Source organism: Pezoporus occidentalis, unplaced genomic scaffold (assembly GCF_034315485.1).
Source record: "Pezoporus occidentalis ecotype Australia unplaced genomic scaffold, CSIRO_AGI_Poc_V1 ctg34, whole genome shotgun sequence".
NCBI lineage: Eukaryota > Metazoa > Chordata > Aves > Psittaciformes > Psittacidae > Pezoporus > Pezoporus occidentalis.
The window spans coordinates 79,703-103,839 of NW_026915376.1; the positions used below are offsets into that span (position 1 = coordinate 79,703).

A 24,137-nucleotide genomic window follows, 5' to 3' on the forward strand; every position below is an offset into this window, starting at 1 on the left:
CGGTTAGGCGGGCACAGGCAGCAGCTTGGTAATTAAAGGTCTGCTGGAAAACAAAGCAAATCTGCCAGTTCGCCACCGGGATCGCTGAGCCCGGAAAACGGAGCAGTTACACACCGCGGTGTAAGCGGTGCGTGGCTGCCTCCGGAGCATGCCTGCTCTGCACTGCTGAGCGCTTGCACGGCGTGCTCCTGCACTACCTTGCCATCCCCATCGCGTCTGAACAGAGCAAACCACGGGAGCTCTGCGTGCGGGCTCCCCTGAAGCCCATTCACGTACAGTAGGAGCCGGGGTGCATCGCCTTTGTTTGCCTGTTGGGTTAGCTTTTTGGAGGCACCTCTATAATAAGGCACTGCTGGTGCAGCCTGGCTACCTTGGGTGGCATCGCTTGTGTTGGCTTTAGGTGGAGGCTTTCTTAACCAGGTAAGGAGTGTCTGTTCCACTCTAAGGGTGACAACCTGGTGAAGTTAAAACACAGCAGAGTATCTTACACATCTTTACCACCGGCAGGGTATCTGTGAAAACAGAGAAACACTAGGGGATTCCTTGCTCAGTGATGCAGCGGGCTGGTTTTGTTTCCTCGCGGCTGTTACAGCCCAGGTACATTAGGAATGCTGGAAGGATGCATTTATATGGAAGTAACAATAGGAGGTTGGAAAGGTGGAAGCAAGTCCCCTGTGTGTTCTGCCCTTGCAATTGCATCAACCCATCCACGTTATGACCCTATCAGGGGATCTGGCATTTAGCTCTTTATTGCATCCGTTTCTGAGAAAATGGGCAACTTGTTTTGAGGAGGAAGATTTATTAGAGATTTGAAATAAAAAAGGATATGTAACCAGATACACATGACCCGCAAAAAGAAATCATAATTAGAAGGGAAAGATTAATAGGGACGCAAGTCTGCAGAATTTCATTGTTAAGAGATCAATTTATTATGCCCTTGACTGCAAGTTAAATTAATACACGTAAAATTGCAACATGGAAAAGATATGCCAGTGACTATCATAAATACAGCTTGCTTTTCTTTCCTAGTTATTTAGGGAGGTCTAGGAACGCTTGTGAGTGAAATCATGTTCATTAAAGCCCTGAATAGAGGCAACTAACCAATAACTGCGGTGGAAGCAACAAGGTTCCCCCACCCTTTGCAAGAAAAGGGGGGAAATCACAGATGTCAATCAAGAAATACTGCAAAATAAGATGGACCCTCCCGGCAGGCGCGGCACCGCGCAGACCTGCGGAGGGGCTCTGGCACTCTGCTCACCGCCGGCCTTGCAGCTCCGCCGCTGACCGAGCAGGGCACGGGGCTCCTCCGCCCGGGTCTTCCCTTCCCTTTTCCCTCCCCTCCTTCCCTCCTTTACAAAACTGTCAGGCACAAATGGGCAGGAGGATATTGGCTGCAAGGGACGCGGAGGCTCCTCCCAGAGCCTGGATCCCGATATTTTTGGAGGATTTCTTTTAACTCAGTTACAAACCTTGGTGAAGGAAACAAGTTGCTGCTGTAGCGGAGGCAGACAAGCACCTCTGCTAGGGAGAGAGCGGCTCCCGCTTTCACCTTCCCAGAGCTACCTTGGATGCTCCGCCTGGCTTACAGAGGAGACCTGTGCTGCCAGTGGGGGGAACGCTACTGCTCGGGATGCTGCTGCTTCTGCGAAAACAAGCGTTGTAAGGGAATGAGAGGAAAGACAATGAGGAAAAACCGACGGGGAGAAAATCTCAGCCCCGAGCATTTTCCAGAGAACTGACGGTGTTTTGGGGCCGAGCGATCCCGTCGGAGGCGGCGGAGGGAGCTGCCTGCCCGCTCCGCAGGGGACTGCCCGGGACCGGCTATTCCCTTCGGATGCGGACTGGCAAACCTGTGGGAAATTCTCCCGCCGCGCTGCGAAGCCACCATGAATTCAGTGGCTGGAAATAAAGAGAGGATCGCGGTCACGGCACGGAGCAGAAAATACGGGGTAAGTTATGGGCGGAGGGGCGGCTCTAGGTGGCTGCCGTCGTGTCAGGGTTCCCGCGCCCCTAGCCCGGCGGTTACCGGTGACGCTGGCTATAGGCTCCCCCCGGCCCCGCTCAACTTCCGCGGTGCGGGGCGGCAGGGAAAGGGCGAGGCGCGGGGCCGCCGCGGGCGCGGAGCGTCCGGGCGAAACTTGTCGCCGCCGCCGGGCCTCCCTGCCTGACCCGCTGCTCCTTCTCCCGCTCCAGGTGACCGACCCCTGCTCCCCCACCAAGTCCGCCGTCCCCTTCTCCCCCGAGAGCTGGTACCGGAAGGCGTACGAAGAGTCCCGGTCTGGGAGTCGCCCGGCGCCGGAGGGAGCCGGCTCTGCCCTGGGCTCCTCCGGCACGCCGTCCCCCGGCTCCGGCACCTCCTCGCCGGGCTCCTTCACCGGCTCGCCGGGACCCGCCTCTCCCGGCATCGGCACCAGCTCCCCTGGCTCTCTGGGCGGCTCGCCGGGCTTCGGCACCGGCTCGCCGGGCTCCGGCAGCGGCGGCGGCTCCTCACCGGGCTCGGACCGCGGCGTCTGGTGCGAGCACTGCAACGCCCGCCTGGCGGAGCTGAAGAGGCAGGCACTGAAGCTCCTCATCCCCGGGCCCGTCAGCAGCAAGGTGAGCGAGGGGCCGGGGAGGAGCGGATCGCGGGGGATGGATCCCGGTGCCACCCGGGAGCGGATCCCCACAGCCGGTGAGGCTGCCGGCCAGCTAGGCTCCCCTCTGCCGGGGCCACCGCTGAGGGTTGTCAGGTTTACTTGGGTTCTCGCCTTCTTGGTCCCTTTTCCTGCTCCTTCCTTCTGCTTCATATGGAGCAGAGGGCCCCCAGCCTTTGGGGGGCTTGCTCTGTCCCGTCTCCCTCTTTCATTGCATTGACGGTGGTTTTATGTTGTTATTTCCTGTGTATTTCTTGTTCCCAGTAAGGGGCAAGCAAGGGTGGGAATGACACATGGGAATCATTAGCCTCTCCCTTTCTTGTTGTCTTTGATCCCTACAGGATGGATTTACAAAATGTCCTGAGATTTGCCATCCAATTTAGTGGTAAGCTATCTACAGTCAGATGCCTGCGACTTGTACTTCCATCGGGCGGGGCCAGGTGCAGGAGACACCCTCCTGTAGCCCCGGGTTCAGACAAGGCATTGAAATGCTGTGTGAGCCCAGTGGTCACCCAAGAAGGTTTTGGTATACCATGGCATTGAACCCAGCTCTCCAGGGTGTCATTAACACAGGGACAACTTGGTGATGTTTTTCTCTTAGAGAAGAGCTAAATTTTATTATTTATTTATTAAATAAGAGACTTGATACTTGAAGCTGCTGGACCTCAAGTATTAGATTGAATAATCCCATGCCCAGAGAGCATGTAAGCATTTCTGAAGTCTGGTCTTAAGTTTTAAAGCTGACTGATCATGGATAGAGTTATAAGTCTGCTTTCTACCTCTGTTGAGGAATCTGGTACCTCCAAAGGCATACTTTGAGATTCCTTAGGTTTTTGTTTTCACTGTTTATTGTGCATATAAAGATTAAGGGTAACAGCCCTAAAAGAGTGACCAGCAGCCCTTGGCTGACCCTGTGCTATGAAAATAGTAAGCATTGGGCTCCTCCATAGCAACCCTGTGAGCACTGTATTGTGAATGGATCTACAGCTCCCAGAATGTAATACAATGCAATTTTGTTTGCCCTGTTGGGTCCAGGTACTATCAAATGATAATATTTACTCTTCCACTTCAAAGAGTTTTCATTAGTGGTTACGATAAAGAGGTATCTTGGAAAAGAGCTGGCTGAAAAAAGGGTCCCTGGTATTGCCGTTGTGTTGTATTCTCCACTGTTTATTTGTGCTGTTTGAGAGGGAGTTGGTGCTCTCTTAAACAAAAGACTCACAGGCTGGTCATTACCTTGTCTCAAGAGCAGGTTTAACTGAATTTTCATGGAAAGGGAAAGGTGGAAGCACCACTATTAATAGTCAGTTTAACCATACTAATACATGGTTGGTTCCATGGAAAATGGCCCTGTACCAAATTCCTCACAATTCTCAGGCTGTGTGATTTGGCAGTGATTACCAGCTGCAGGTACAGGTGGGAAATTACTGGTACAGATATGGGAGCCATTGGAATAACTGAGACTGGGTGTGGAGGGAGGATGAAACATAGCCATCAAGGCTTTGTTTTAAATACAAATTGACAGATTTTGCAGTCATGTAAAGATTTGTGCAGGCCTGTGTTACTGTAATAGTGGTAGTTGCCCTTCCTAAGGTGCTACCCTTGTGCTGCTATTGGAATTTGTTCTGTTCGCATAATTTAGGCAATGGTGTTGTACAGGTCAATCCTTTTCCGTGTCAGTAGTAAGCCTTACTTCTCCGCTTTTAGCCCTCCTTTTTTCTTCTTGCACCTCCTTTCCAAACCTTCCAGTTCTGTAGGACAGCTACTTGCACGCATTGGATAGCAATGGTTTTGTATTTAGGCGGAAGGAAGGAGGGCAACAGTGACTTTCTGCCCTGTTTGCTGTTCTTAATAGTACTTGCAGGCTCAATCCTGCTGAGGTACCCCAGCTTCCTGCAAACAATTTGCTTCTGTGGATAGGTGCTACCTGGCTGTGCTTATTTGCAGGAGCATCCCTTTCTCTCATCCTTTCTGGCTTATTTACAAATGTTAAAAACTTCCTGGGCTTGTGATTTCTGGCTTCAGCAGATACTGTCTGGAACAGAGAGGGTTCTGTCTAGGTGATATGGGATACAAATATGGCTAGAGCCATTGAATCCTTTGGACCAGGTATGTTGTGCCAGTTTTGCAAGTTTGGTTTTGCAGGCACCCATGGGGTAGCGTTATCAGTGTCTGCTGAGGGGAAGCAGGATGTTAGTGTGAGCTTTGCCACATCATCCAGGCTCTGTGAGCTGCCTTTTGCAGGTGTGACACAATAATGCAATGGGGTCACCCTCTGAGGAGAGATGTACAGGATTTCTTGCAAGAATGTGGAACACTGTCATGTTGGGAAAACTTACCTTGGTTTGGGTTGAGGCTGGAGTCTACCACGCTGTGTTAATGTAACTGGAGTTTTAAGGGTCCTGTGACTGAGCTCAGTGGAAGAAGGAGCGGATCACCTTTGTAGTTCTAGGTATTTCCTCAGAAATTGCCAAGCATCTTACAGCTCAAAGCTGTGATGCCCAGTAGGACACAGCTAATCGGTGATATATGCCTTTATTAGAACAATTAAATGGAGCATTTAAAGCGCATTTGTCATCTTCTAGTCAGCCAGATACAGATAATTACATGATTTTTGTTGATGCTGTTAAAGCCTAGAAATTTCATTAGCATTTAGATATAGTCTGTGGCACCTGTTTCACATTTGCACTGGTTTTAGAAATGCATATAACCTGGGGTATTGTGTGTTGCAGAACAAGCAGAATATGGGGGTATCTGTGTTTTGACATGTATCTAGTAGCAGATAATGGAGTCTGTGGTAACCTACCCAAATGTGAACCTACCTTGACATTTCCTCCAGTGTGCAATCATGTAAAGGTTTGTGTATACCAGCAGTGTAGTAGTATACTTAATTGCTGCATAAACAGACCAGGCTTTATGTGTGATGCTATGTACTGAAGCTTTTCATTTGGTACAGAAAAAGCCGCACTTAACCTAGAGCGAACTGCTTCTGACTGGCCCATTGTTAGTGTTGAGCTTTCAGTTTTAAATACAAGCATTCTCTCCTGCATGTCAACAGGATGGAAACTTGGGACTTTTTTTTATATATGCCTCACCTTTGTGCCTCGGAAAAGATAGTTGTGTTGCTTTATTTTGCCCATTTCAAATGCCAGGTTCTCTGCCAATTACAAAAAGAAAAAAATGCTAAAAGCTTGTTTCTTTTTCCGCTCTTGTGATAGAGGTGACTTAATGATGTACAGCACTTGTGTGCATCCAAGAGGTTATGTCTCGTGAGAACTAAATCTTCCTGTAACCCCCATGTGAAGCATGCTTACCAGAGATGACTAACGCAGGTGATTGTTGTAGTTGCACGTTGCAATTTGTAACAGATTATCTTGGAGCATTTGCTGACCCTTGTTTATGGGGTTTTTGTTACAGTGTCTAACAACTGTTATGTGCATGGTGATAAGGATTGTCTCAAATTACTAATATTGATTTAAAAAAAATAGCTTTTTCTTAGGCTATATTTTCAGTTCTAGCATAGAAGTTAATGGCATCACACTCCTTGTTTATCAGAATTTGTGTGAAATCTGGTTGCCTTGCGTTCAAACCTGTGCTATCCTCTGGCTTCAATGGAACACTAACCTTGCAGGCATCTGACAAAAAAAGATCATTAAGGTTAATTGAAGAGTTGCTATATTTATGTATATCAAATTATATTGTGTGTAAAGAATCAATTGAATGCTAATAAGAATCATCTCAAGGTGGCAATTACAGACTTGTTAGTATGGATTCCAAAAATCCTGCGTATAGCCTTTAAACCATGAGGAAATTTAAATGTATAGATATGCTTGGGCATGTTGTTGTGTCAGTAAGTAAGGGTACAATTATAAATCCTAGAGATGGATAGCACTGATGTTGCTAGGTGGTTTATATTCTGGACTATCCACTAGGTAAAAAGTCTGTGCTGCTTAATATAAGAATTGGGTAAATTCTGGTTTAGAACAGTGTATCTGGGAAGAGGAAGAAAAGGGTACAGTTCTGTTTTCCTTTTTTGTAAATGCTCTATCTCCTTTTTGCTTGAATATTGTTGAATTAGCTTTTCTATTTCAGAGGTGTTCAGTAGTCAAAGACTTGACTAATAATTATTAATAACGATGAAAACCCTGAAGCTGATCTAGTGAAAAACAGGTTCCTGTTGGCTTCTAGCTACTTTAGACATTCCCAGTAGAGACAGGACAGTAATGAATCCTTCCTCAAAGCTTAGCAAGTGGCAGAATAACGGAATTTCATTTCCATCCAGGCCTTTAATTTGTGAACAAGCACAGCCAGTCTGTATGGTGACTTAATTCACTGTGCGAAAGCTCAGGCACCTAATCATTTCATCCCAACTCATTGTAATGCAGATAGGATTATTGCATTAGAAATGTGATTTTAAATGGCCTGAGGCAGTAACTTGTCAGCATTTGGAAGGATTAACTCCATTAAAGTTTAGACAACAACAACCATTCTTTTGTGTTTCATCACAGGTCACAATAGCAAACTTTTAGCCTAACTCTGTCTGTGAATCTTCTTACAATTGCATGTTTCCAGGAAACCACAAGCTGCTTCACTTGGCCAGGAATTAGAGCTGCTTACAGAGGTCTAGAGGAGAGGAACGGGTATGCCTTCACCTCTGAATTAATGTAAAGCCTTTTCTAGGAGCAGCTGGAAGTCTTGCTGTCTTGCTGTTACAATCCACAGTGTCAACATGGGAAATGATATAAATATTTCTTTCAAGCTTGCAAATGTCTTTGAGGTAAGGGTGAAGAGACTGTGTATTAAAGACTGCTTTTAAGAAGCTGTCAAAACTGTTAGCTCTGCAGCTTTCTCCATGGGATCAAAAAGGCTTACTGTTACTGAGTACCCTGGAAACCAGGAATAGGCCTGAGATTAAATTTAGTGAATTGAGACTATGGTGTTTTTCCTATCAGAAAATAAAAATAGTTTCAGCCCATAGAGAGAGCTGTTTGGGGGACGGGGGGAGGAAGGAGGGGGAGGTAAGGAAGTACTGACATTTTATCTGAAGTAAATCTCTAGGGCGCAGCACAATTTATACCAAATTTTGTTCTTTCTACAGAAACTTTACATAGTTAGTGTAGCTGTGCTCTTTGTGCGGGGCTACTTAAGTGACAAAGTGCCTTCAAGGTGCTTTGTACATGCCATGAATACTGCACTGGTCTCCAAAATCACCTTGTATCTTCAGATAGAATTATTATTTTCCTAGAAGTAAACATCGCAACATTTGTAGCAATCTCATATAACAAGGGTAGGATTTTGTTGTGTAATTTTGGAAGGGGAGGAGGAAGAAAGGTAGTCATAGAACCATATAATGGTTTGGATTGGAAGGGACCTTAAAGCTCATCCAGTTCTAACCCCCCTGCCATGGGCAGGGACACCTTCCACCAGACCAGGTTACTCAAAGCCCCATCCAACCTGGCTGAATCCATGCTGAATTCCCCAGACAGTATTAAAAAGTCATGTTACCAGTATGGGCCATCAGCATTCAATGGGATTCATGCCTGAGTCAGCAGATTATTAGTGTTGTAGTGCTGTGTATGTACGGTTGAAAGACACTGCAGTTTTGCCACATCAGCAGCACACAGCCTTTGACATCATATAATTGGGGTGCTTCCAAGCGTTGAACTTGCAGCCTGCGACCGCAATAAACTTGACTGTCATGCTCTACATAATGATGTAGTAGGAACTGCAACGTTTTGCGACATGTGGCATGCGTGTCAAAAGCACGAGAGATGTTTTAAGTTAAATTGCTAGCCTGGATCTTAGTAAAGTATCGTGCTGTAACTTCAGAGGCACGTACGTTAATAAAATGTGAGGAATACAAGCGTATGTATTCCCCCCTGCCTCTATCCCTGCCTCTGGATAAATAATTCCTAGTCCACATTATCTGTTGCTGAAGCTGCAAAATTCAAGATCTGTCCCTGACTGCAGAAAAGCAGATTGCACATTTACTTTGAATTGACCAAGCTATGGTATGTAACAACACCCTGAAAAAACAAAGTAGTAACCCAAGATTGGAAAGATCTAGAAGTGTCTTCCATAGCCTTTCCCATTATTGGACCAAATTTAGGTTGCACTGTGACACTGATGGAAGTCACAACAATTAAGGTATTGTTCTTCTAGAAAGCAGTGGTAAAGTAATAACTGGAAGTAGTCTGCTGCAGACACAGGTTGAAATGCAGCTTTTCTTTGGAAGCTTCAGCTTCTGTGTTTGAAAGACATGGCAATGTTTCATTGAGCAGTTTCTGTTAACACAGAGTGGTCGTCGGAGCAAGGCTGCTTTAGATGATCATGCTGTGGCTGCATCCTTATTTGTAGGTTTACGGAACTCAAATCTTGAGGGACTTGTGTTGCCCAGTTTGTTTTCAATTACCTTCTATGCAACCACCCTACATTAACACAGGGTTTAAAAAATAACTATGAGCATAATGAAGCTGCTGTGTTTAGGTCTCTGTCTTTGAAACCTGAAATATACAGTCAGCTTCTTGGTACCGTTGTAATATTTTGTAGCATCTCCAATCAGAATATGCATTTGCTTATGCATCTTTTCCCTCCACTCCCTTCTTCAGTCAATATTATCGCATAGCTTAGTAATGTTTTGATGTGAGTGGTTTTGAGGTTTCTTCAAGAAAAAATGCAGACCAACACAAGACACTTCATGGGGCAGGGAAATGTTGACTGGACCGTTCTGAGCTTGGGATAGAGGCTGTTCAAAAGATCCTGCAAGCAATAATGAAACTTTTCCTCCTTTCCTTCTGAAAGGAAAGTAACCTTGCTTTTTACTTATAAAAACAGCAAAGAATGGGGGAGGCAGAGAGGCCTGGATCTGAACCTTGTTAATTTATTGACCTACATGAAACTGGCCCTAGAGAGGGGATTCTGACTTCAGTGAAATCAGCAGGATTTCATTTAGGCTGCATCCCTACCTATCATAACCCTCTAACAAGGGAATACGTGCATGCATTTAAGGCAGCAGTCAGACATGCTGCTCAGGCTGAGCAGCGCTAAGATATACTGGCCCCTTAGGGGCTTCACAACTGCCTTTCTTTCTGCTGTACATCTGATGTCCTAAGATAGCTTCCCTGCAGTTCTCTGGTGTGAATACATGGTGATTGCGCCCTGCCTTATTTTTTATCAAAATGATAGATAGTTCAAACGCTGTCAATAACACTGCTTTCTAAACTCAGATCCTTTTGATCAGGGAGTGATCAAAATAGATGTGCTATTACAACAGCAGATGTGAGAAGCCATCTCTGAGAAAGGTACTGATGAGAGCCGCACAATGTATCCCACCTTAACCTTGGCTGTAACTAGTACAGAATGTAGGGATTACTCTTTAATTACTTTATGAAAGAGAAAGTAAAGGAAAATATGATGCCAGCTGCATAAAATAATCAGTTTTAAGAAACTGATACAGACTCAGAATCACAGAATAGTTAGGGTTGGAAAGGACCTTTAGATCATCCAGTTCCAACCCCCCTGCCATGGGCAGGGACACCTCACACTAAACCATGTCACCCAAGGCTCTGTCCAACCTGGCCTTGAGTGCTGCCAGGGATGGAGCATTCACAATTTCCCTGGGCAACCCATTCCATATGTTTAATTCCATATGTTTAATTTTGGCTTGAATTTATATTTAGGTTATCAGAATTCAATTTACTTTATTTGAAATAATACATTGTTTTAAGGCTGTTAAAAGCTTCTTTCCGTTCTTGCACTGGTTTACTTAAATTTTACCTTCATCTTCCACTGTGTTTACTTTTAATTGTCACTAAGACCTGCTAGTCTGCTCAATCTGTATTATTAAATCATATGGTCTATGGTTGATCTTACATTTCTTATGCCTTACAAAATATTCTATGTTTTCCCTGAGGAAAAATAATCAGTCTGATGAAGCCCTCGACTGGTTTTCTCTTAGTGTTCCTCTAAACCTGTATTCAGTAGTAGTCTTTGTGTTAAAAATAATAATAATAAAAAAGGATTGCCAAGGAAGTTCTGTTCCAGAGAAATGAGGGAAACTGATGGCATATTAATCTGGACTTGGTTTTCAATTCATGATGAGGAAAAGACTTCCCTCTCCTCAGTAGGAAAACTGGACCCTTCTGGATTCATATAAGTAAATCCTGGGTTGGTAAAAGATTTTTGTTTTTTACATCACATATTTAAAATTATTGTGCCTTCCTATTAAACAAAGTGGGTCTGAATCATAGAATCAACTAAGTTGGAAAAGAACTTTAAGATCATCAAGTCCAACCATTACCCCAAGACTGCTAAAAACACCACTAAGACATGTTCCTAAGGGCATTGTCTGTATGTTTTTTTTAACGTTTCCAGGGATGGTGATTCCACCACCGCCCTGGGAAGCCTGTTCCAATGCTTGACTACCTTTTCGGTGAAGAAAATTTTACGAATATCCAATCTATTGGATATTGGATAATCTATTGGGTAATGGTATCATTGCAGGTAGAAGGAGGCGATCCTGCCCCTCTACTCTGCTCTCATGAGACCTCACTTGGAGTATTGTGTAGAGTTCTGGTGCCCTCAACATAAAAAGGGCACAGAACTGTTGGAACAAGTCCAGAGGAGGGCCATGAGGATGATCAGGGGACTGAAGCACCTCCCGTATGAAGACAGGCTGAGAAAGTTGGGGCTGTGCAGCCTGGAGAAGAGAAGGCTGCGTGGAGACCTCATAGCAGCCTTCCAGTATCTGAAGGGGGCCTATAGGGATGCTGGAGAGCGACTCTTCATTAGGGACTGTAGTGATAGGACAAGGGGTAATGGGTTAAAACTTAAACAGGGGAAGTTTAGATTGGATATAAGGAGGAAATTCTCTCCTGTTAGGGTGGTGAGGCACTGGAATGGGTTGCCCAGGGAAGTTGTGAATGCTGCATCCCTGACGGCGTTCAAGGCCAGGTTGGACGAAGCCTTGGGTGAGATGGTTTAGTGTGAGGTGTCCCTGCCCATGGCAGGGGGGTTGGAACTAGATGATCTTAAGGTCCTTTCCAACCCTAACTATTCTATGATTCTATGAATCTAAACCTGGTGCAGCTTGAGTCTATTTCTTCTTGTCACTTCTTACTTGGGAAGAGAGACCAGTCACCTCCTCACTTCATCCTCATTTCAGGTAGGTGTAGAGAGTGATAAGGTTACCCTTAAGCCTTCTGTTAGGACTGAGCAAGCCCTACTTCAGCCATTTGTCAAAGACTTGTGCTCCAGACTCTTCGCCAACTTCATTGCCCTTCTCTGGACCCGCTCAAGCAACTCATAATCTCTCTGTCCTGGGTCCAGCAGTAGTAGTTATTTTTCTCCTTCTTAGTAGCTGGTGCAGTGCTGTGTTTTTGACTTTCGGTGGGTTAGTGGTTGTATTCTCTTCCCTTGTTATTTCCCTTATCATTATTATCATTGGTGGTAGCAGTAGTGGCTTGTGTTATACCTTAGTTACTGGGCTGCTCTTATCTCAACCCGTGGGAGTTACATTCTTTTGATTCTCCTCTCCATCCCTCTGGGAGTGGAGGGGGGGGACGAGGGGGAGTTAGTGAGAGAGAGTCTGCATGGTTCTGAATTACCGGCTGGGCTTAAACCACGACAGTTCCTTTTGGTGCTCAGTGTGGGGCTCAAAGGGTTGAGATAATGACAGATCTGACTGGAGTGTGTCTAATTGTATTTGTGGTAAGCATTTATTGTTTCGGATTAGTAGTCACTCGTCACAATGCTGATTTATTGGCTCTCAAAGTTGTTGCTGTTGATCTCACAGTTTCAGCATGTCGTACCTTACTTACAGCTGGTATTTGCTGTTTCAGTGTTTATTGGCTGGGCGCCTTGGGCTAAGCTTCTTGTTTCACTGTACTTTATGGTAATGACTTTTAATAAAATAGACTCATTGATCATGAAACTGATCTGGCTTGTGTTCCCAGTGTGGTCACCACCTCTATACTTTCGGAGGTATAAAATAGAAGTGTATAGCAATTACACATCTTTTATCCCCCTCCTCGGGTGGTCAGCCTAGAAGGGAGATACTCCCACACACCCCTGCAACAAGTACAGCAGCTTCTCAAACTCCAACCACAGCAGACAGTGTGGCTACTCCAGCTTTGGAGTAGCACAGCAGCTACACCAGCCCCAGTGACAAGTACAGCAGCATCATTTGAGAGTTCTGAAGGTTTTGAATGGCCTTTGGGTACCCTTGAGACCTGCCTGCTGATTGTGATGGGGATCAACATGTTGGCACACATACAGAGCGTGTTTTATCCACGACTATTTCGTCTGATCTCAGAAGTTAAGCAGAGTTGGATTTGGGTGTTGTCTAGGGTTAGATGACGATATAGGAGGACCAAGAAATTTTCCCCGAGGCTGGACAGTCATGAGTGGCAGGGTGTGTGGGACAGTATGGGCAAGTATCTAGTCCACTGGGCCCCTCCAGTGATTTGGAAGCATCGGAGATGGAAGGCAGCTGTATGGAGTCCCCAGCGACAAGTTGCAGAAACTGCTGAAGGGGAGGGTGAATTATTTTGAGCCTGGTGGGCCCATGACACCTCAGGCCATCAGGGCAGAGATGCAACGTATGGATGGACTCATGATCGAGGGGTGGACTTAGCAGTAGATATTATTGCCCAGGTTATTCAGGAGTGTGAAGCGTGCTGCAATTAAGCAAGCCAAGTGGTTAAAGCCTCTTTGGTATGGAGGACAATGGCTAAAGTACAAATATGGGGAGGCCTGGCACATTGACTACATCACACTCTCTCTCCTGCTCTGAAAGACTGTTACAAAAGATGGAGCCTGATATCATGGACCGGATGGACTCAGCAGCTTTATAGGGATTGGGCCATGCACTAAGGAATGATCTCTCTCGCTCTCTGGGGATGTACATATATGAGATAAGAGTGATGGTATATTGAAAATATGGGATCTGAGCATGACATGAATGGTATGGAATAAGGGGTGGATACTGTCCTGCATTCAGCAGTAGCAGTCATTTTTCTCCTTCTTAGTAGCTGGTGCAGTGCTGTGGTTTTGACTTTCAGCCTGGGAACAGCACTGATAACACCAATGTTTTTAGCTGCTGCTCAGTAATGTTTACTCTGACCAAGGACTTTCTGAGTCTCATGCTCTGCCAGGGTGGAGGGGAAGCCGGGAGGAAGCAGAGACAGGACACCTGACCCAAACTAACCAAAGAGGTATTCCATACGACAGCACGCCATGTCCAGTATATAAACTGGGGGCAGTTACCCAGAAGGGCTAGATCTCTGCTCGGGTCAGGCTGGGTATCGGTCGGTGGGTGGTGAGCAGTTGTATTCTCTTCCCTTGTTGTTTTCCTTCTCATTATTATTATTGGTGGTAGCAGCAGTGATTTGTGTTATACCTTAGTTACTGGGCTGTTCTTATCTCAACCCATGGGAGTTACATTCTTTTGATTCTCCTACCCATCCCTCCGGGAGTGCGGGGGGGGGAGGAAGGTAGTTGGGGGTGTGTGAGAGAGTGTCTGCATGGTTCTGAATTGCCGGCTGGGCTTAAACCATGACACTCCCTTATAGAGAGGGCCCAGAACTGAACACAGGTGCAGCCTCACCAGTGCTGAGTATAAGGGGGTGATAACTTCCCTAGTCCTGCTGGCCACGATATTTCTCACACAGGCCAGGATGCTGTTGGCCTTCTTGGGCACACTGCAGGCTCATGTACAGCTGGCTGTCAGTCAGCATCCCTGGCTCCTTTTCTGTCAAGCAGCTTTCCAGTCACTGTTCCCTATGGGTTTCATGGGGTTGTTGTGGCCCAAGTGCAGGACCCAGCACTTTGCCTTGTGGAATATCATACCATTGGCCACAGCCCATCAGTCTAGCCTGATCCCTCTGCAGAGCCTTCCTATCATTCAGCTGATCAACACTCCCAGCCAACTTGGTATCATCTGCAAATTTACTGAGGGTGCACTCAATCCTCTCATCCCCATTGTTAATGAAGATGTTAAACAACACTGTCTCTAACACTGAGTTCTTGGGGACACCATTAGTGACCATTTACCTGACTAGATGTGATACCATTTACCATCACTCTTTGGGCTCTGCCATCCAGTCAGTTTTTAACCCAGTAAAGAATATACCTATCCAGGCCATGAGCAACCATTTTTTTTTTCAGGAGAATGCTATGGGAGACAGTGTTGAATGATTCACTAAGGTCCAGATAGACAACATCTACAGCCTTTTCCTCATCAACCACGCAGATCACTTTGCCTTGCAAGTAGGAGAACTAAAGTTACAGGCCCTAAGGTGTCTGCTTTGTTAGTGGCAGGGCAATGTTGTTCTTCAATGGTTTTGGGAATTCAGTAAGAAGAGTGTCAAAAGCCTGTCAAAAGTTATTTTATTCTAGTAAAAAAAACACTCACATTGGCTTGTAGTATGGCTCTGGGAAACATCTAAAATTTCTTGCTGGTGATATGTGTCAGAGGAACTGTGTGTGCTGAAGATAAGGTATCTGTATCCAGTGCCATATGACTGATGTAAAGCATCCATCCAGTTCTAATGTCTGTAGGAATCTTAAATTTGGAATACAGTCTAAGTGGTGTAGCTTCCAAAAGATTTTCAAGTGGAACTTGCTTTATATGTGTATGTTTCTTACAAATGTGTTTCAATCTGCAGATTTTCTGTGATCTGCTAATAACAAACCTCTACTCTAACATGTATTTCACCATGCACCTAAATCACAAATACTTTGACATGATCGTTTATTTGCACCTGAGTATTTACAACAGCTTCTCTATGCAATGGGCTTGCACAGGAACAAAATTCTACTCACAAGAATGTTTGGGGAAAAGCAAATGAAAGGAGACTTTGACTTCCACCACAGTAAATGTTTTCTTTTTCTGAAGGAAAGGTGAAAATTCAGTAGTTTGGGGGTTTCAACTTTGGAACTGTCTGAGCAGTCTACCTCAGCAGTAGAATTAATTTTCCCCGAGTTGTGTGTGTTTTGTTCCCACTTTCTTTCTCACCCTCATAATTAACTGAAGATAAATGAGGATTCAGGACCACAACTCCTCAATTTCTGTGGACTGCTGTGTTTCTGTTGGGAATTACACATTTCTTTTATCATGGGCATGCTTGAAGATATGAAAGAAATGCCTACAGTGCTGAAGAACATTGTTGCTCTGGAGTCCTGTGCAGACTTGGCCTTTGCATGGTCCTGTCCTGGCTCCTGTAAGAGCCAGTTAGGCAAAATCCTGTCTTACCAATGGCAAACTTGGACTTGACTATGCTGAAGTTGTTCAGGAGAGTGAGCTTCTGCCTTCTAACCAATAACCTGAATGATTGTATGCTACTGTTTCAATGGGACAGTTTTATTTTTCTCTACCTCTTAGCTAAATGAACCTCTGACCTGCTAAGTGCCAAATGCTGAAAGAATTGCTCGTTTACTCCATCCACCTGATGGACTCCAGCAGAAAGCTTAGTGAGCAATAAGGCAGTGTGGTTGTAAGCAGGCACCGAACAGCAAGAATGTAAGTCATTACTCTTATTTTGTCTATTAGTTTCACTGCTTGTTTAATAGTGCTGGACAAAGAAAAACATTAATATCCTATTCAGCAGCCAAATGCACCAAATTGGGAGTTGTGACTTGTGTGTTTTCCTCTTTTCTAATGGTATCATTAAAATTTAACAAGTCCTCTAAATCATGTTATTATTCCCAGTGTTAATATTGCTGAAATTGCTGGCAGTGTTCCCACAGGAAGAGTTAACAGTGGCTGAGGTTGTGTGGCTGGCATTTGTTGCTCAGGGGGAGGTGCTGGGACTGGAGAAGCCCTGGTACCAGGAATGCACAATGAAGTCTTTGGTAGCAGGGGGCATTTGCGGTTTGCACTCTTTTCTGTTCTTTCCTATTCATCTTTCCTTTTTCCTTTCTTAGCTCTCCCCACTCCCTTTTTTCTACCCACTAGTCCTAAAGGTGTCATTTCAGCTCATACCTGTTAGATTTCTAATAGAAATTCCTGACAATAAGCCTGTATACATGTGTACCTAGCAGGAAGGCATACAAGCGTGCTAGTCAGTGTGAGTGTCAGATTTAAGAGATTGTTAGAGCATAGATGGCTTTTACTGGAGGTCGAGAAGGCTAACAAAGTGGGAGATGCAATTAAAATGGTATTTGTTAGAAAGGAATAGCTAGCTGTCTGGACAGACTGAATGTGGGGAAATGATGGGTAGCTGGAAGGCCATTAGTGATGGCTTTGTAAGCAGTTCTGCAGCAAGGGTGGTAAGCCTAAATCCGGAGCTGCTGTTTTAGCATGTCTAATAAGACTTCCTTTTCTTCCTGTGTGTCAAACCCATTTCTGAATAATGGCTTTGACAAAAATTCTGTGGATTTCAGTTTAGATTTAGAGATGGGAGAAACACATTGTAGTGGGTGGCGTAGGTAAATGCAGAAACTGGCTTAAGGGAGCTTTTGGGTACGCTCTCTCGCCACCACAAAAACAAGTCTCTGCAAGACTCTTACAGCAGATTGGTAAATGTGTTTTGGTGTCCAAAAAGACATAAGCTGTGAGAAAAGGAAAGGCCCATTGCAGGAAGTATAGGGTTTTGAGGGAAAGAAGACAGGCTACAGAGATGGGGAATGAAGGGTGCTTTGATTGGTCCAGGCAGCAAAGGAACAATGCTTCCATGGGAAAGATGGCTCACTGGGGAAGCAAGGAGAAATGGGTGCTAAACCTGAGTTCTTTAAGGGCTGACCTCGCTGCCCATTTCTTTAAAGCTTTAAAAAAATGATTTGGATGAAGGTTGCGTTTTGGGTATGTTGTTGCTCTTTTCAAGAAGGTATCCTTATAATTTTTCATCTCTCAGTCTCTCAAAACAGAAACCAGCAAGCAGCCAGAAGAGTAAAAGGCAATTAAACCAAAGTTTACTTTGCTTTGATGCACTTCAATATTTTTCATTCTGAAATTAGGTTTTCCAAAGACTAAGGTACTGGTGCATCCTGTGATCTAAGGATGTAACTAGATTTTCTTTCTTACATCTCATTCATTTGTTTCTGTTTTGTTTACGAGTCACAAAGACCTATATGTTCCATTCTGTCAGTTTGAGACTTGGTATAAAACAGGGACTCAACCCATTGCACTGAGTTTCGTGCAATGTAGCACGTAAATGACCTATGTTTAGGTGCATTAGCAATAGTTATGAATTCAGCCTGGTATCTCCTTTCCCTGTGCATGTCAGAAGGAAAAAAAAAAGTTGGTTTCCAGATCCATTTGAATTCTTATAGTATTGAGTTTAGTAATCCTGAGGTATTATTATACTGGACACTGAGGGCACACTACTATGTAGTAGTACTTGTTCCAAATATTTTAAAAGTAGAGTAGAAAAGACAAGGTGAGAGGTGAGCTAAAGGTGGCAAGAAGGCTGAATGCACTGGCACTGATGGTTCTAAATACAGCGCTTTACAGACTGAAGTACTTTAAACTGCCAGCCTCCTTTGTCAGACCTAGTTACTTAGTTCTTTCTAGCTTGGTCTGCCACTGTCTTGCCTGTTCAGTATTCCACTTAAGTCTAACAAGAGATGAAACATCCAAGATGCCTGCATCCTCTAGGAGTCAGCTCTACTGATGTGAATACTTGTGTTTGCTGTTTATAAGAAATGAGCTAAACAGGGGTATAAAGAGGAGGGCAAGAAAGGGAAGGAAAGCTGTTGTGACTTCTCTTAATTTGCTGTTCTTTTTATCAGCAAAGGAAATAAATTGTCACTTTCTTACTCCAAAAGCATGCACTTTGGATAATAGAAATTCTTTCAATAAGCACACGCTGCTAAGGCCCAGATAAGGAATATTTCTGTGCCTGAAATATCAAGGACCGGAGTGTGCTATGTGGGAAGCTGGTGTGGAATCATGCTGCTGAGGAAACTGTGTGTAGTAATGCGCATGGGTGACACTGATAAATGGCTCCTCTAAGCAAGCGTCTGCTGCAAATTGTCAGACTGAGACTTCCCAGGATACCCTAGACCTCTGCATGAATGAAATCTCTGTTGTGCCATTATTTACCCACCTCCATATGAAATGAGAGGATAGGATTCATTGCTTCAGTGCAGCTTTTATATGTTTCCTCTCTTTATGTATACATACGTACATGTATGTATATGTTCCTTTTTTCTGCACTGCTTTCTGCAGCAATGGCTGCAGACCTCCTAGTGTCCTCTTGCTAATTTAGCCATACAGCTTTGTGAAATGGGACAAAATGGCTTTCAGGGTAAAGGACAGGTCTTTTACTTCTGGAAACTCAAAATGAAATGTGTTCTCTGTATTCTGTTCTTTGGCCAGGCGCATGTATAATCAAGGTAAGCAAATAAGCATGGTTTGTTTTTTGTTGTTTTAATGAGGTTGTAGTGGCTGGGAAAGAAAAGGGAAAGGTCTTGGATTCTTTCTTTCCCTTTTTGAAGGATCATGATTACTGTCTTCAAAAGGCAGTGAGACAGTGTGCAAATCTATTTTGCTCTGAAGTAGAGCCTCTCATCTTTTTCTTGTTACCACTGGACATCACTGATACATGAAAAGAATTGAACTTGCTCTTTGCCTTTCTTCAGTATGTATTTCTGTGACTTTGAGGTGATTTTCTAGAATAACTTGTCATTGCAACTGAAACTCTGGTAATTTAAACTTTAACGGAAGGGTCTCTTGACAACAGGGTAGAATTTCTGGCCAAAGAGAGCAATTTTTTCGTAGTTAATTTATACTCTCGGTACACAAAAATCAAGCTGAGTTCCCTGCTTTTCTTAATTCCAGCCAATACGTCAAACCTCAGGGCTCTGAGAAATGAATTTCTGTGGGTTTAGCTGCAAGGATATAAAATGGTAGCATCCGACAGAGCAGCAGAAAGGTAACACTGTGTGCTGGGGCAGAAAGGCTTATCACGTACACATAACAGTGACCAGATTACATTGAACAGGCACCTTAGCCAAAGTTTGCTTTCCGTGGAAATGTAAATAAAGTTTGAGAAGTTTGGGTGCAGCTGAGGTGACAATATATATATGTCCTGTCCCACCACCCTGCTGTGGTGTTGATGGCTGGCTGCAGCTGTCTGCCCTACCCTGCTGCTACAGCTCTCTTAAATTGTTGCTTGACTATGGGAGCCCTCAGCTTCTTGCTGTTTTAGCCTTTGCCCTCAGGCTGTTTCTGTCTGTCTGGTTGGATTTTTGTAGAAAGCTTTCTTATTTGCTCCTGATGTGGAATGGGACTTTCCTGACAGAAGTTTCCATAGGGAAAGACCTCTTTTAATCACTCAGTGGGAGAGGACAGATGCTCTCAGAAATAGAGTCAAGTGGTTTGTGACACTAAGATGCTCATGGAAGTCTCAGGATTTCACATAGTTACAAATATTAACATCAGTGTGCCCATTATTGGAGGACATGCATAGATCTCATCTCAGTAAAGTCTGCTTCTTCTGTTTTTACAGCTGAGAAGAGGAAATACAGAACAACTTGGTGAAATAATTAGTTGCATGAAAGGGAGTCCAGATTTCCTACATGCTTGTGCTCTTGACTAATGGGCTTTTTCCTTTCTTGCTAATGTTGGCCATCCATTCTGTGGCAGCTTGTATGCTGGCTCAGCATTGGGTCCTACAACTCTGTACAGAGAGGAAGAACAGAGTTGTCGTTTACGTTTCAAAGCTGCCAGCCTTGAAGGGATTGGAATAGGGCATTTGAATATATGTTAACTAGTTTCCCAGTTATAACAAAAAGTCTTTTAGAAAGACCTTGACTTCTGATTCTCCGATTGGTACCTGAAGCTGGCTGTCAGTTTAAGAAGAAGAAAAAAAAAATTGCTAATGGGGTTGGGTGGTTTTTAGTGAGTTTTTGAGAGTGTTTCTTAATTCTATTTCTTTGTTTCCTCCTACCTTGGACAGTTCATATCTATGAATAATTTAATTGTCCTTGGCTGTCTGCTGTTGTGAGTGGCACGCTGCTAGGCATTCTGTATTCATGTGGTATTTGTTAATGTTTGTTTTGTATTCTGTGTGCCTCTCTGCCTTTCCTGAGATCAAATGGATGATGCAAGCCTTGACAACATATAAATGCTATGAAACTGTATCTGAAAGAACAGAAAGGGGGGCTTTGTCATTTCATTAGTTAGAACATTAATTGGAATAGATTGTTTAGTGTTTTTCTTGGCAGCGGAGAAGTGAATGTTTATGTGAAAGCATGTTTCCTACGTTTTGAAAAGTTTGTCTAAAGAATGCCTAGAATTTAAAAGTAACAATCTGTACTGACTTACATAATATTCTTGAATTGTTCCCTATCTGTTTTCTATCATAGAATCACAGAATAGTTAGGGTTGGAAAGGACCTTAAGATCATCTAGTTCCAACCCCCCTGCCATGGGAAGGGACACCTCACACAAAACCATGTCAGCCAAAGCTCTGTCCAGCCTGGCCTTGAACACTGCCAGGGATGGAGCATTCACAACTTCCTTGGGCAGCCCATTCCAGTGCCTCACCACCTTCAGAGTAGAGAACTTCCTTATATCTAACCTAAACTTCCTCTGTTTAAGTTTTAACCTGCTACCCCTTGTCCTACCACTACATTCCCGAGCGGTGAGCCCCTTTCCAGCATACTTGTAGGCCCCTATAGGTACTGGAAGGCTGCTATGAGGCCTCTTCTCCAGGCTGAACAGCCTGAACTTTCTCAGCCCGTCTTCATATGGGAGGTGCTCCAGCCCCCTGAGCATCCTTGTGGCCCTCCTCTGGACTTGCTCCAACAGTTCCATGTCCTTTTGGTGTTGAGGACACCTAGACATTCCTTGTTACTGTCATTATTCACAAGGTTTAAACTGTGGAAATACCAGATTTCAGATTTTAATTCTCATCCTCTCATTGAGGAATGTGTTGCTTTAAGTGTGCTTGTCATGATGTTTGTCAAGCAAAGAAAAATGCCTTTTTTTCTGTTTGCTTTCTTTTTGATCCAAACATAAACATCATTATTAGTATTGAAAACATTTATTTAGATCCTGTCTGTAATCTTCATGTGCTTCAGGTTCAGACCCTGAAAGCAGTAGGCAGAAAGCTCACTGCTGTCTGCAGTTTTGACAGTGAATGGGAAACCAGGCCAGTGCCTTACTGCAATTCTACAGAATGATCCCAGGGATGAGTATCACTTCCGAGAAAGCTTCATCTTTCAGAAAAAAACAAGTTAAGAACAAGAAATAACAACATTTGCTATCCACTTAATGCTTGCTTTCCTGCTGGCTGTTACATTAATAGTATCTTTTTAAGGTAAGGTTGAAATTGAGTGTTTCAGTATATGCTGCTGCTCTAAAAACCTCCATTTCTGTAGATATTTTGGCCAAGTTCCTCAAGGCTGTTTATCTTCTTGTGTTTTTTAATGTTGCCTACCAGAGTCTACTATACGTCGCTAGGCTTCATATAAAAATGTTGCATAGACCCATAGGCAGCAAAAGGTCGTCTGAAGTGATTCTGATGCTGGATGCACCTAATGCAGAGGAATAACTTTCTATAAAGCTGACCCCCCTGTTCCTGGACAGCTGGATTGCAGGTGTGTACTTGCTTTGCTTGGCCAGTGCCTGGAGAGTCCTGTCCTGTAGGTCTTGTTTCTGGATGTAAGCCATGTGGCTGTGGGTTCTGAGCCTGGGCATCAGCACTGCAATGTCTCTTGAGGCAGGCATGTTTGGAGGCACTGTTCTCACTGTGGGCAGCACTGTGTGTGCTGCCTCTTTGTCCATGGAATGTTTGTTAGGCTGCCTTTAATTTGAACCATCTGTGGCAACCTACATACTCTGTTAAAATTCTGTTTTTATATCAGACCTCCAGGAGCATGCTGTGAGTGAGCTGGAGACCAGCATGGGAATTAAGGTAGAAAATCCATGGGAAACATATTGCAGTGCATGTACAATTAACTGGAAAATAATTACATTAATTGTAAACTGTACATCCGGCACCAGACTCCACCTCTGTTTTTATTCTAGCAACTGTAGTGACTCGGATGAAATTATAGGGTGTAAAACGAGGGTGAAATGTATCTGTAGGTGTTCCAGCGTTTGCTAGAGCCCTCCCCTGTGCTGGGTGAAGCAGTACTGGAGTCTGTGCTTCCCTTCCTCATTGTCTGTTGAAGGGTCCTGTCAGGCAGTCTGAGGCTTCTTAGAGCGCCCGGAACATGGAGTTGCTAGTTGACTACAGCCCTGTGCTGTCTTTATATACTGCTGTTTCTCCTCTTGAAGCAGCAAACATGCAGTACACCTCTTTCCTTAAAAAAAAAAAATAAAAAATCTATGCTGTTTTAACCTCCTGCCCTGTTTTCTGCTGTTTTGATAATTTTATTTCCCCTAAGTAATGACTCACCTGGATGGCAGTGCTGCTGGCTCTGTGATTATAGCAATTAACTCTAACCCTAAGGAAATGGCTTGCTGTGTTGCCTGGCAGCCAGAGGGTCTGCTGGAGCTGGTAAACCAGAATGGTTCCGACTTGACTTTTGCTTCATTTTAATATTGCTATTGATTAGCAAGGGAAACAACTTACTGTGCAGGATCTTACGCGTTTTCAGGCTGCCTAAGTTACTCCAGGTCCTGTTGACTTGTTTTCTCAGTGTTGCTACGAATTCTTTACAACTTCTAGCAAACCGCAGAGGCTTTGGTGGTTTTGTAAACAGGGCTTCTTAAGCCTGGCTTAAAGACATTGAGAGCTACAACTCTAATCACTGTCATAACAAACTTTTTCTTCTGCATGTTAGACTTGATTTTATAGTGGTGTTTAGCAAAGTCTTGTCTTTCATTTCGTGGTAGAGAATCATGAAGACACAGCTTTACGTGAAGTTAGGGCCTTGGGAATACATTGTCTTTAGCAAGCTTGCTCACACACTAACTGAAAGCAGATGTGTAAGCAAAAGTTCTGAACATGGAACAAAGTGGGAGTGAGCACTGCATGTGTAGGTATCTCAAAGAATGCCTCACTCTGCGTACCAGGTGTTACCAAAGAGCATGGTATTGCCTCATCACAGGCGATAATGTGAAAAAGCTGTCTGCATTGGGACAACATGGCTCAATTAAATCGTTATAGGGCTAACTACAGACTGCTGAATTGGCTGCATGAGATGGACCTATAAACAAACACGGGGCTAATAAAGCTACAGTTTGGTTTTGTACCCCCCTTTTAATCATTCTTTTACCTAATGTCAGCACAGATGGAAAATTGAAACCAAGCTCCCTGATCCAATTTTGTGGAATTGGAAAGGTGCATAGTATACCAGCACTGGAGTGCTGCCAGGCTTGATGGTAGATGTTTTAGATTGGAAGGAACTTCTGGAAGTTGCCTATTTCAGCTTCCTCTTCAAAGCAGGGTGGACTTTAGTGTTAGAGTAAATTGTTCTGGGCCTTGTGCAGTGAAGTTAAGAGTATCTCCAAGTTTGGAGATCGTACAGACCCTCTTGGGCCCCTGTTGCCTCGCTTATGCAGTCCTGTCCTCTTACGTGCGCATTCTTGCCCTGTCTCTTGTGCCAGCAC

At 44.2% G+C, this 24,137-nt stretch overlaps 1 protein-coding gene across 1 annotated transcript in view; it reads left to right on the forward strand.

Moving 5' to 3' along the window:
• The first annotated feature begins 1,640 nt into the window (after positions 1-1,640).
• KIF26B (kinesin family member 26B) overlaps positions 1,641-24,137 on the forward strand; it is a 288,950-nt gene continuing 266,453 nt past the window's right edge. The window contains exons 1-2 of the mRNA XM_062629463.1: positions 1,641-1,949; positions 2,194-2,595. Coding sequence (XP_062485447.1) covers positions 1,887-1,949; positions 2,194-2,595 — 465 coding nt within the window. The 5' untranslated portion in view covers positions 1,641-1,886. The remainder of the gene's footprint in view (positions 1,950-2,193; positions 2,596-24,137) is intronic.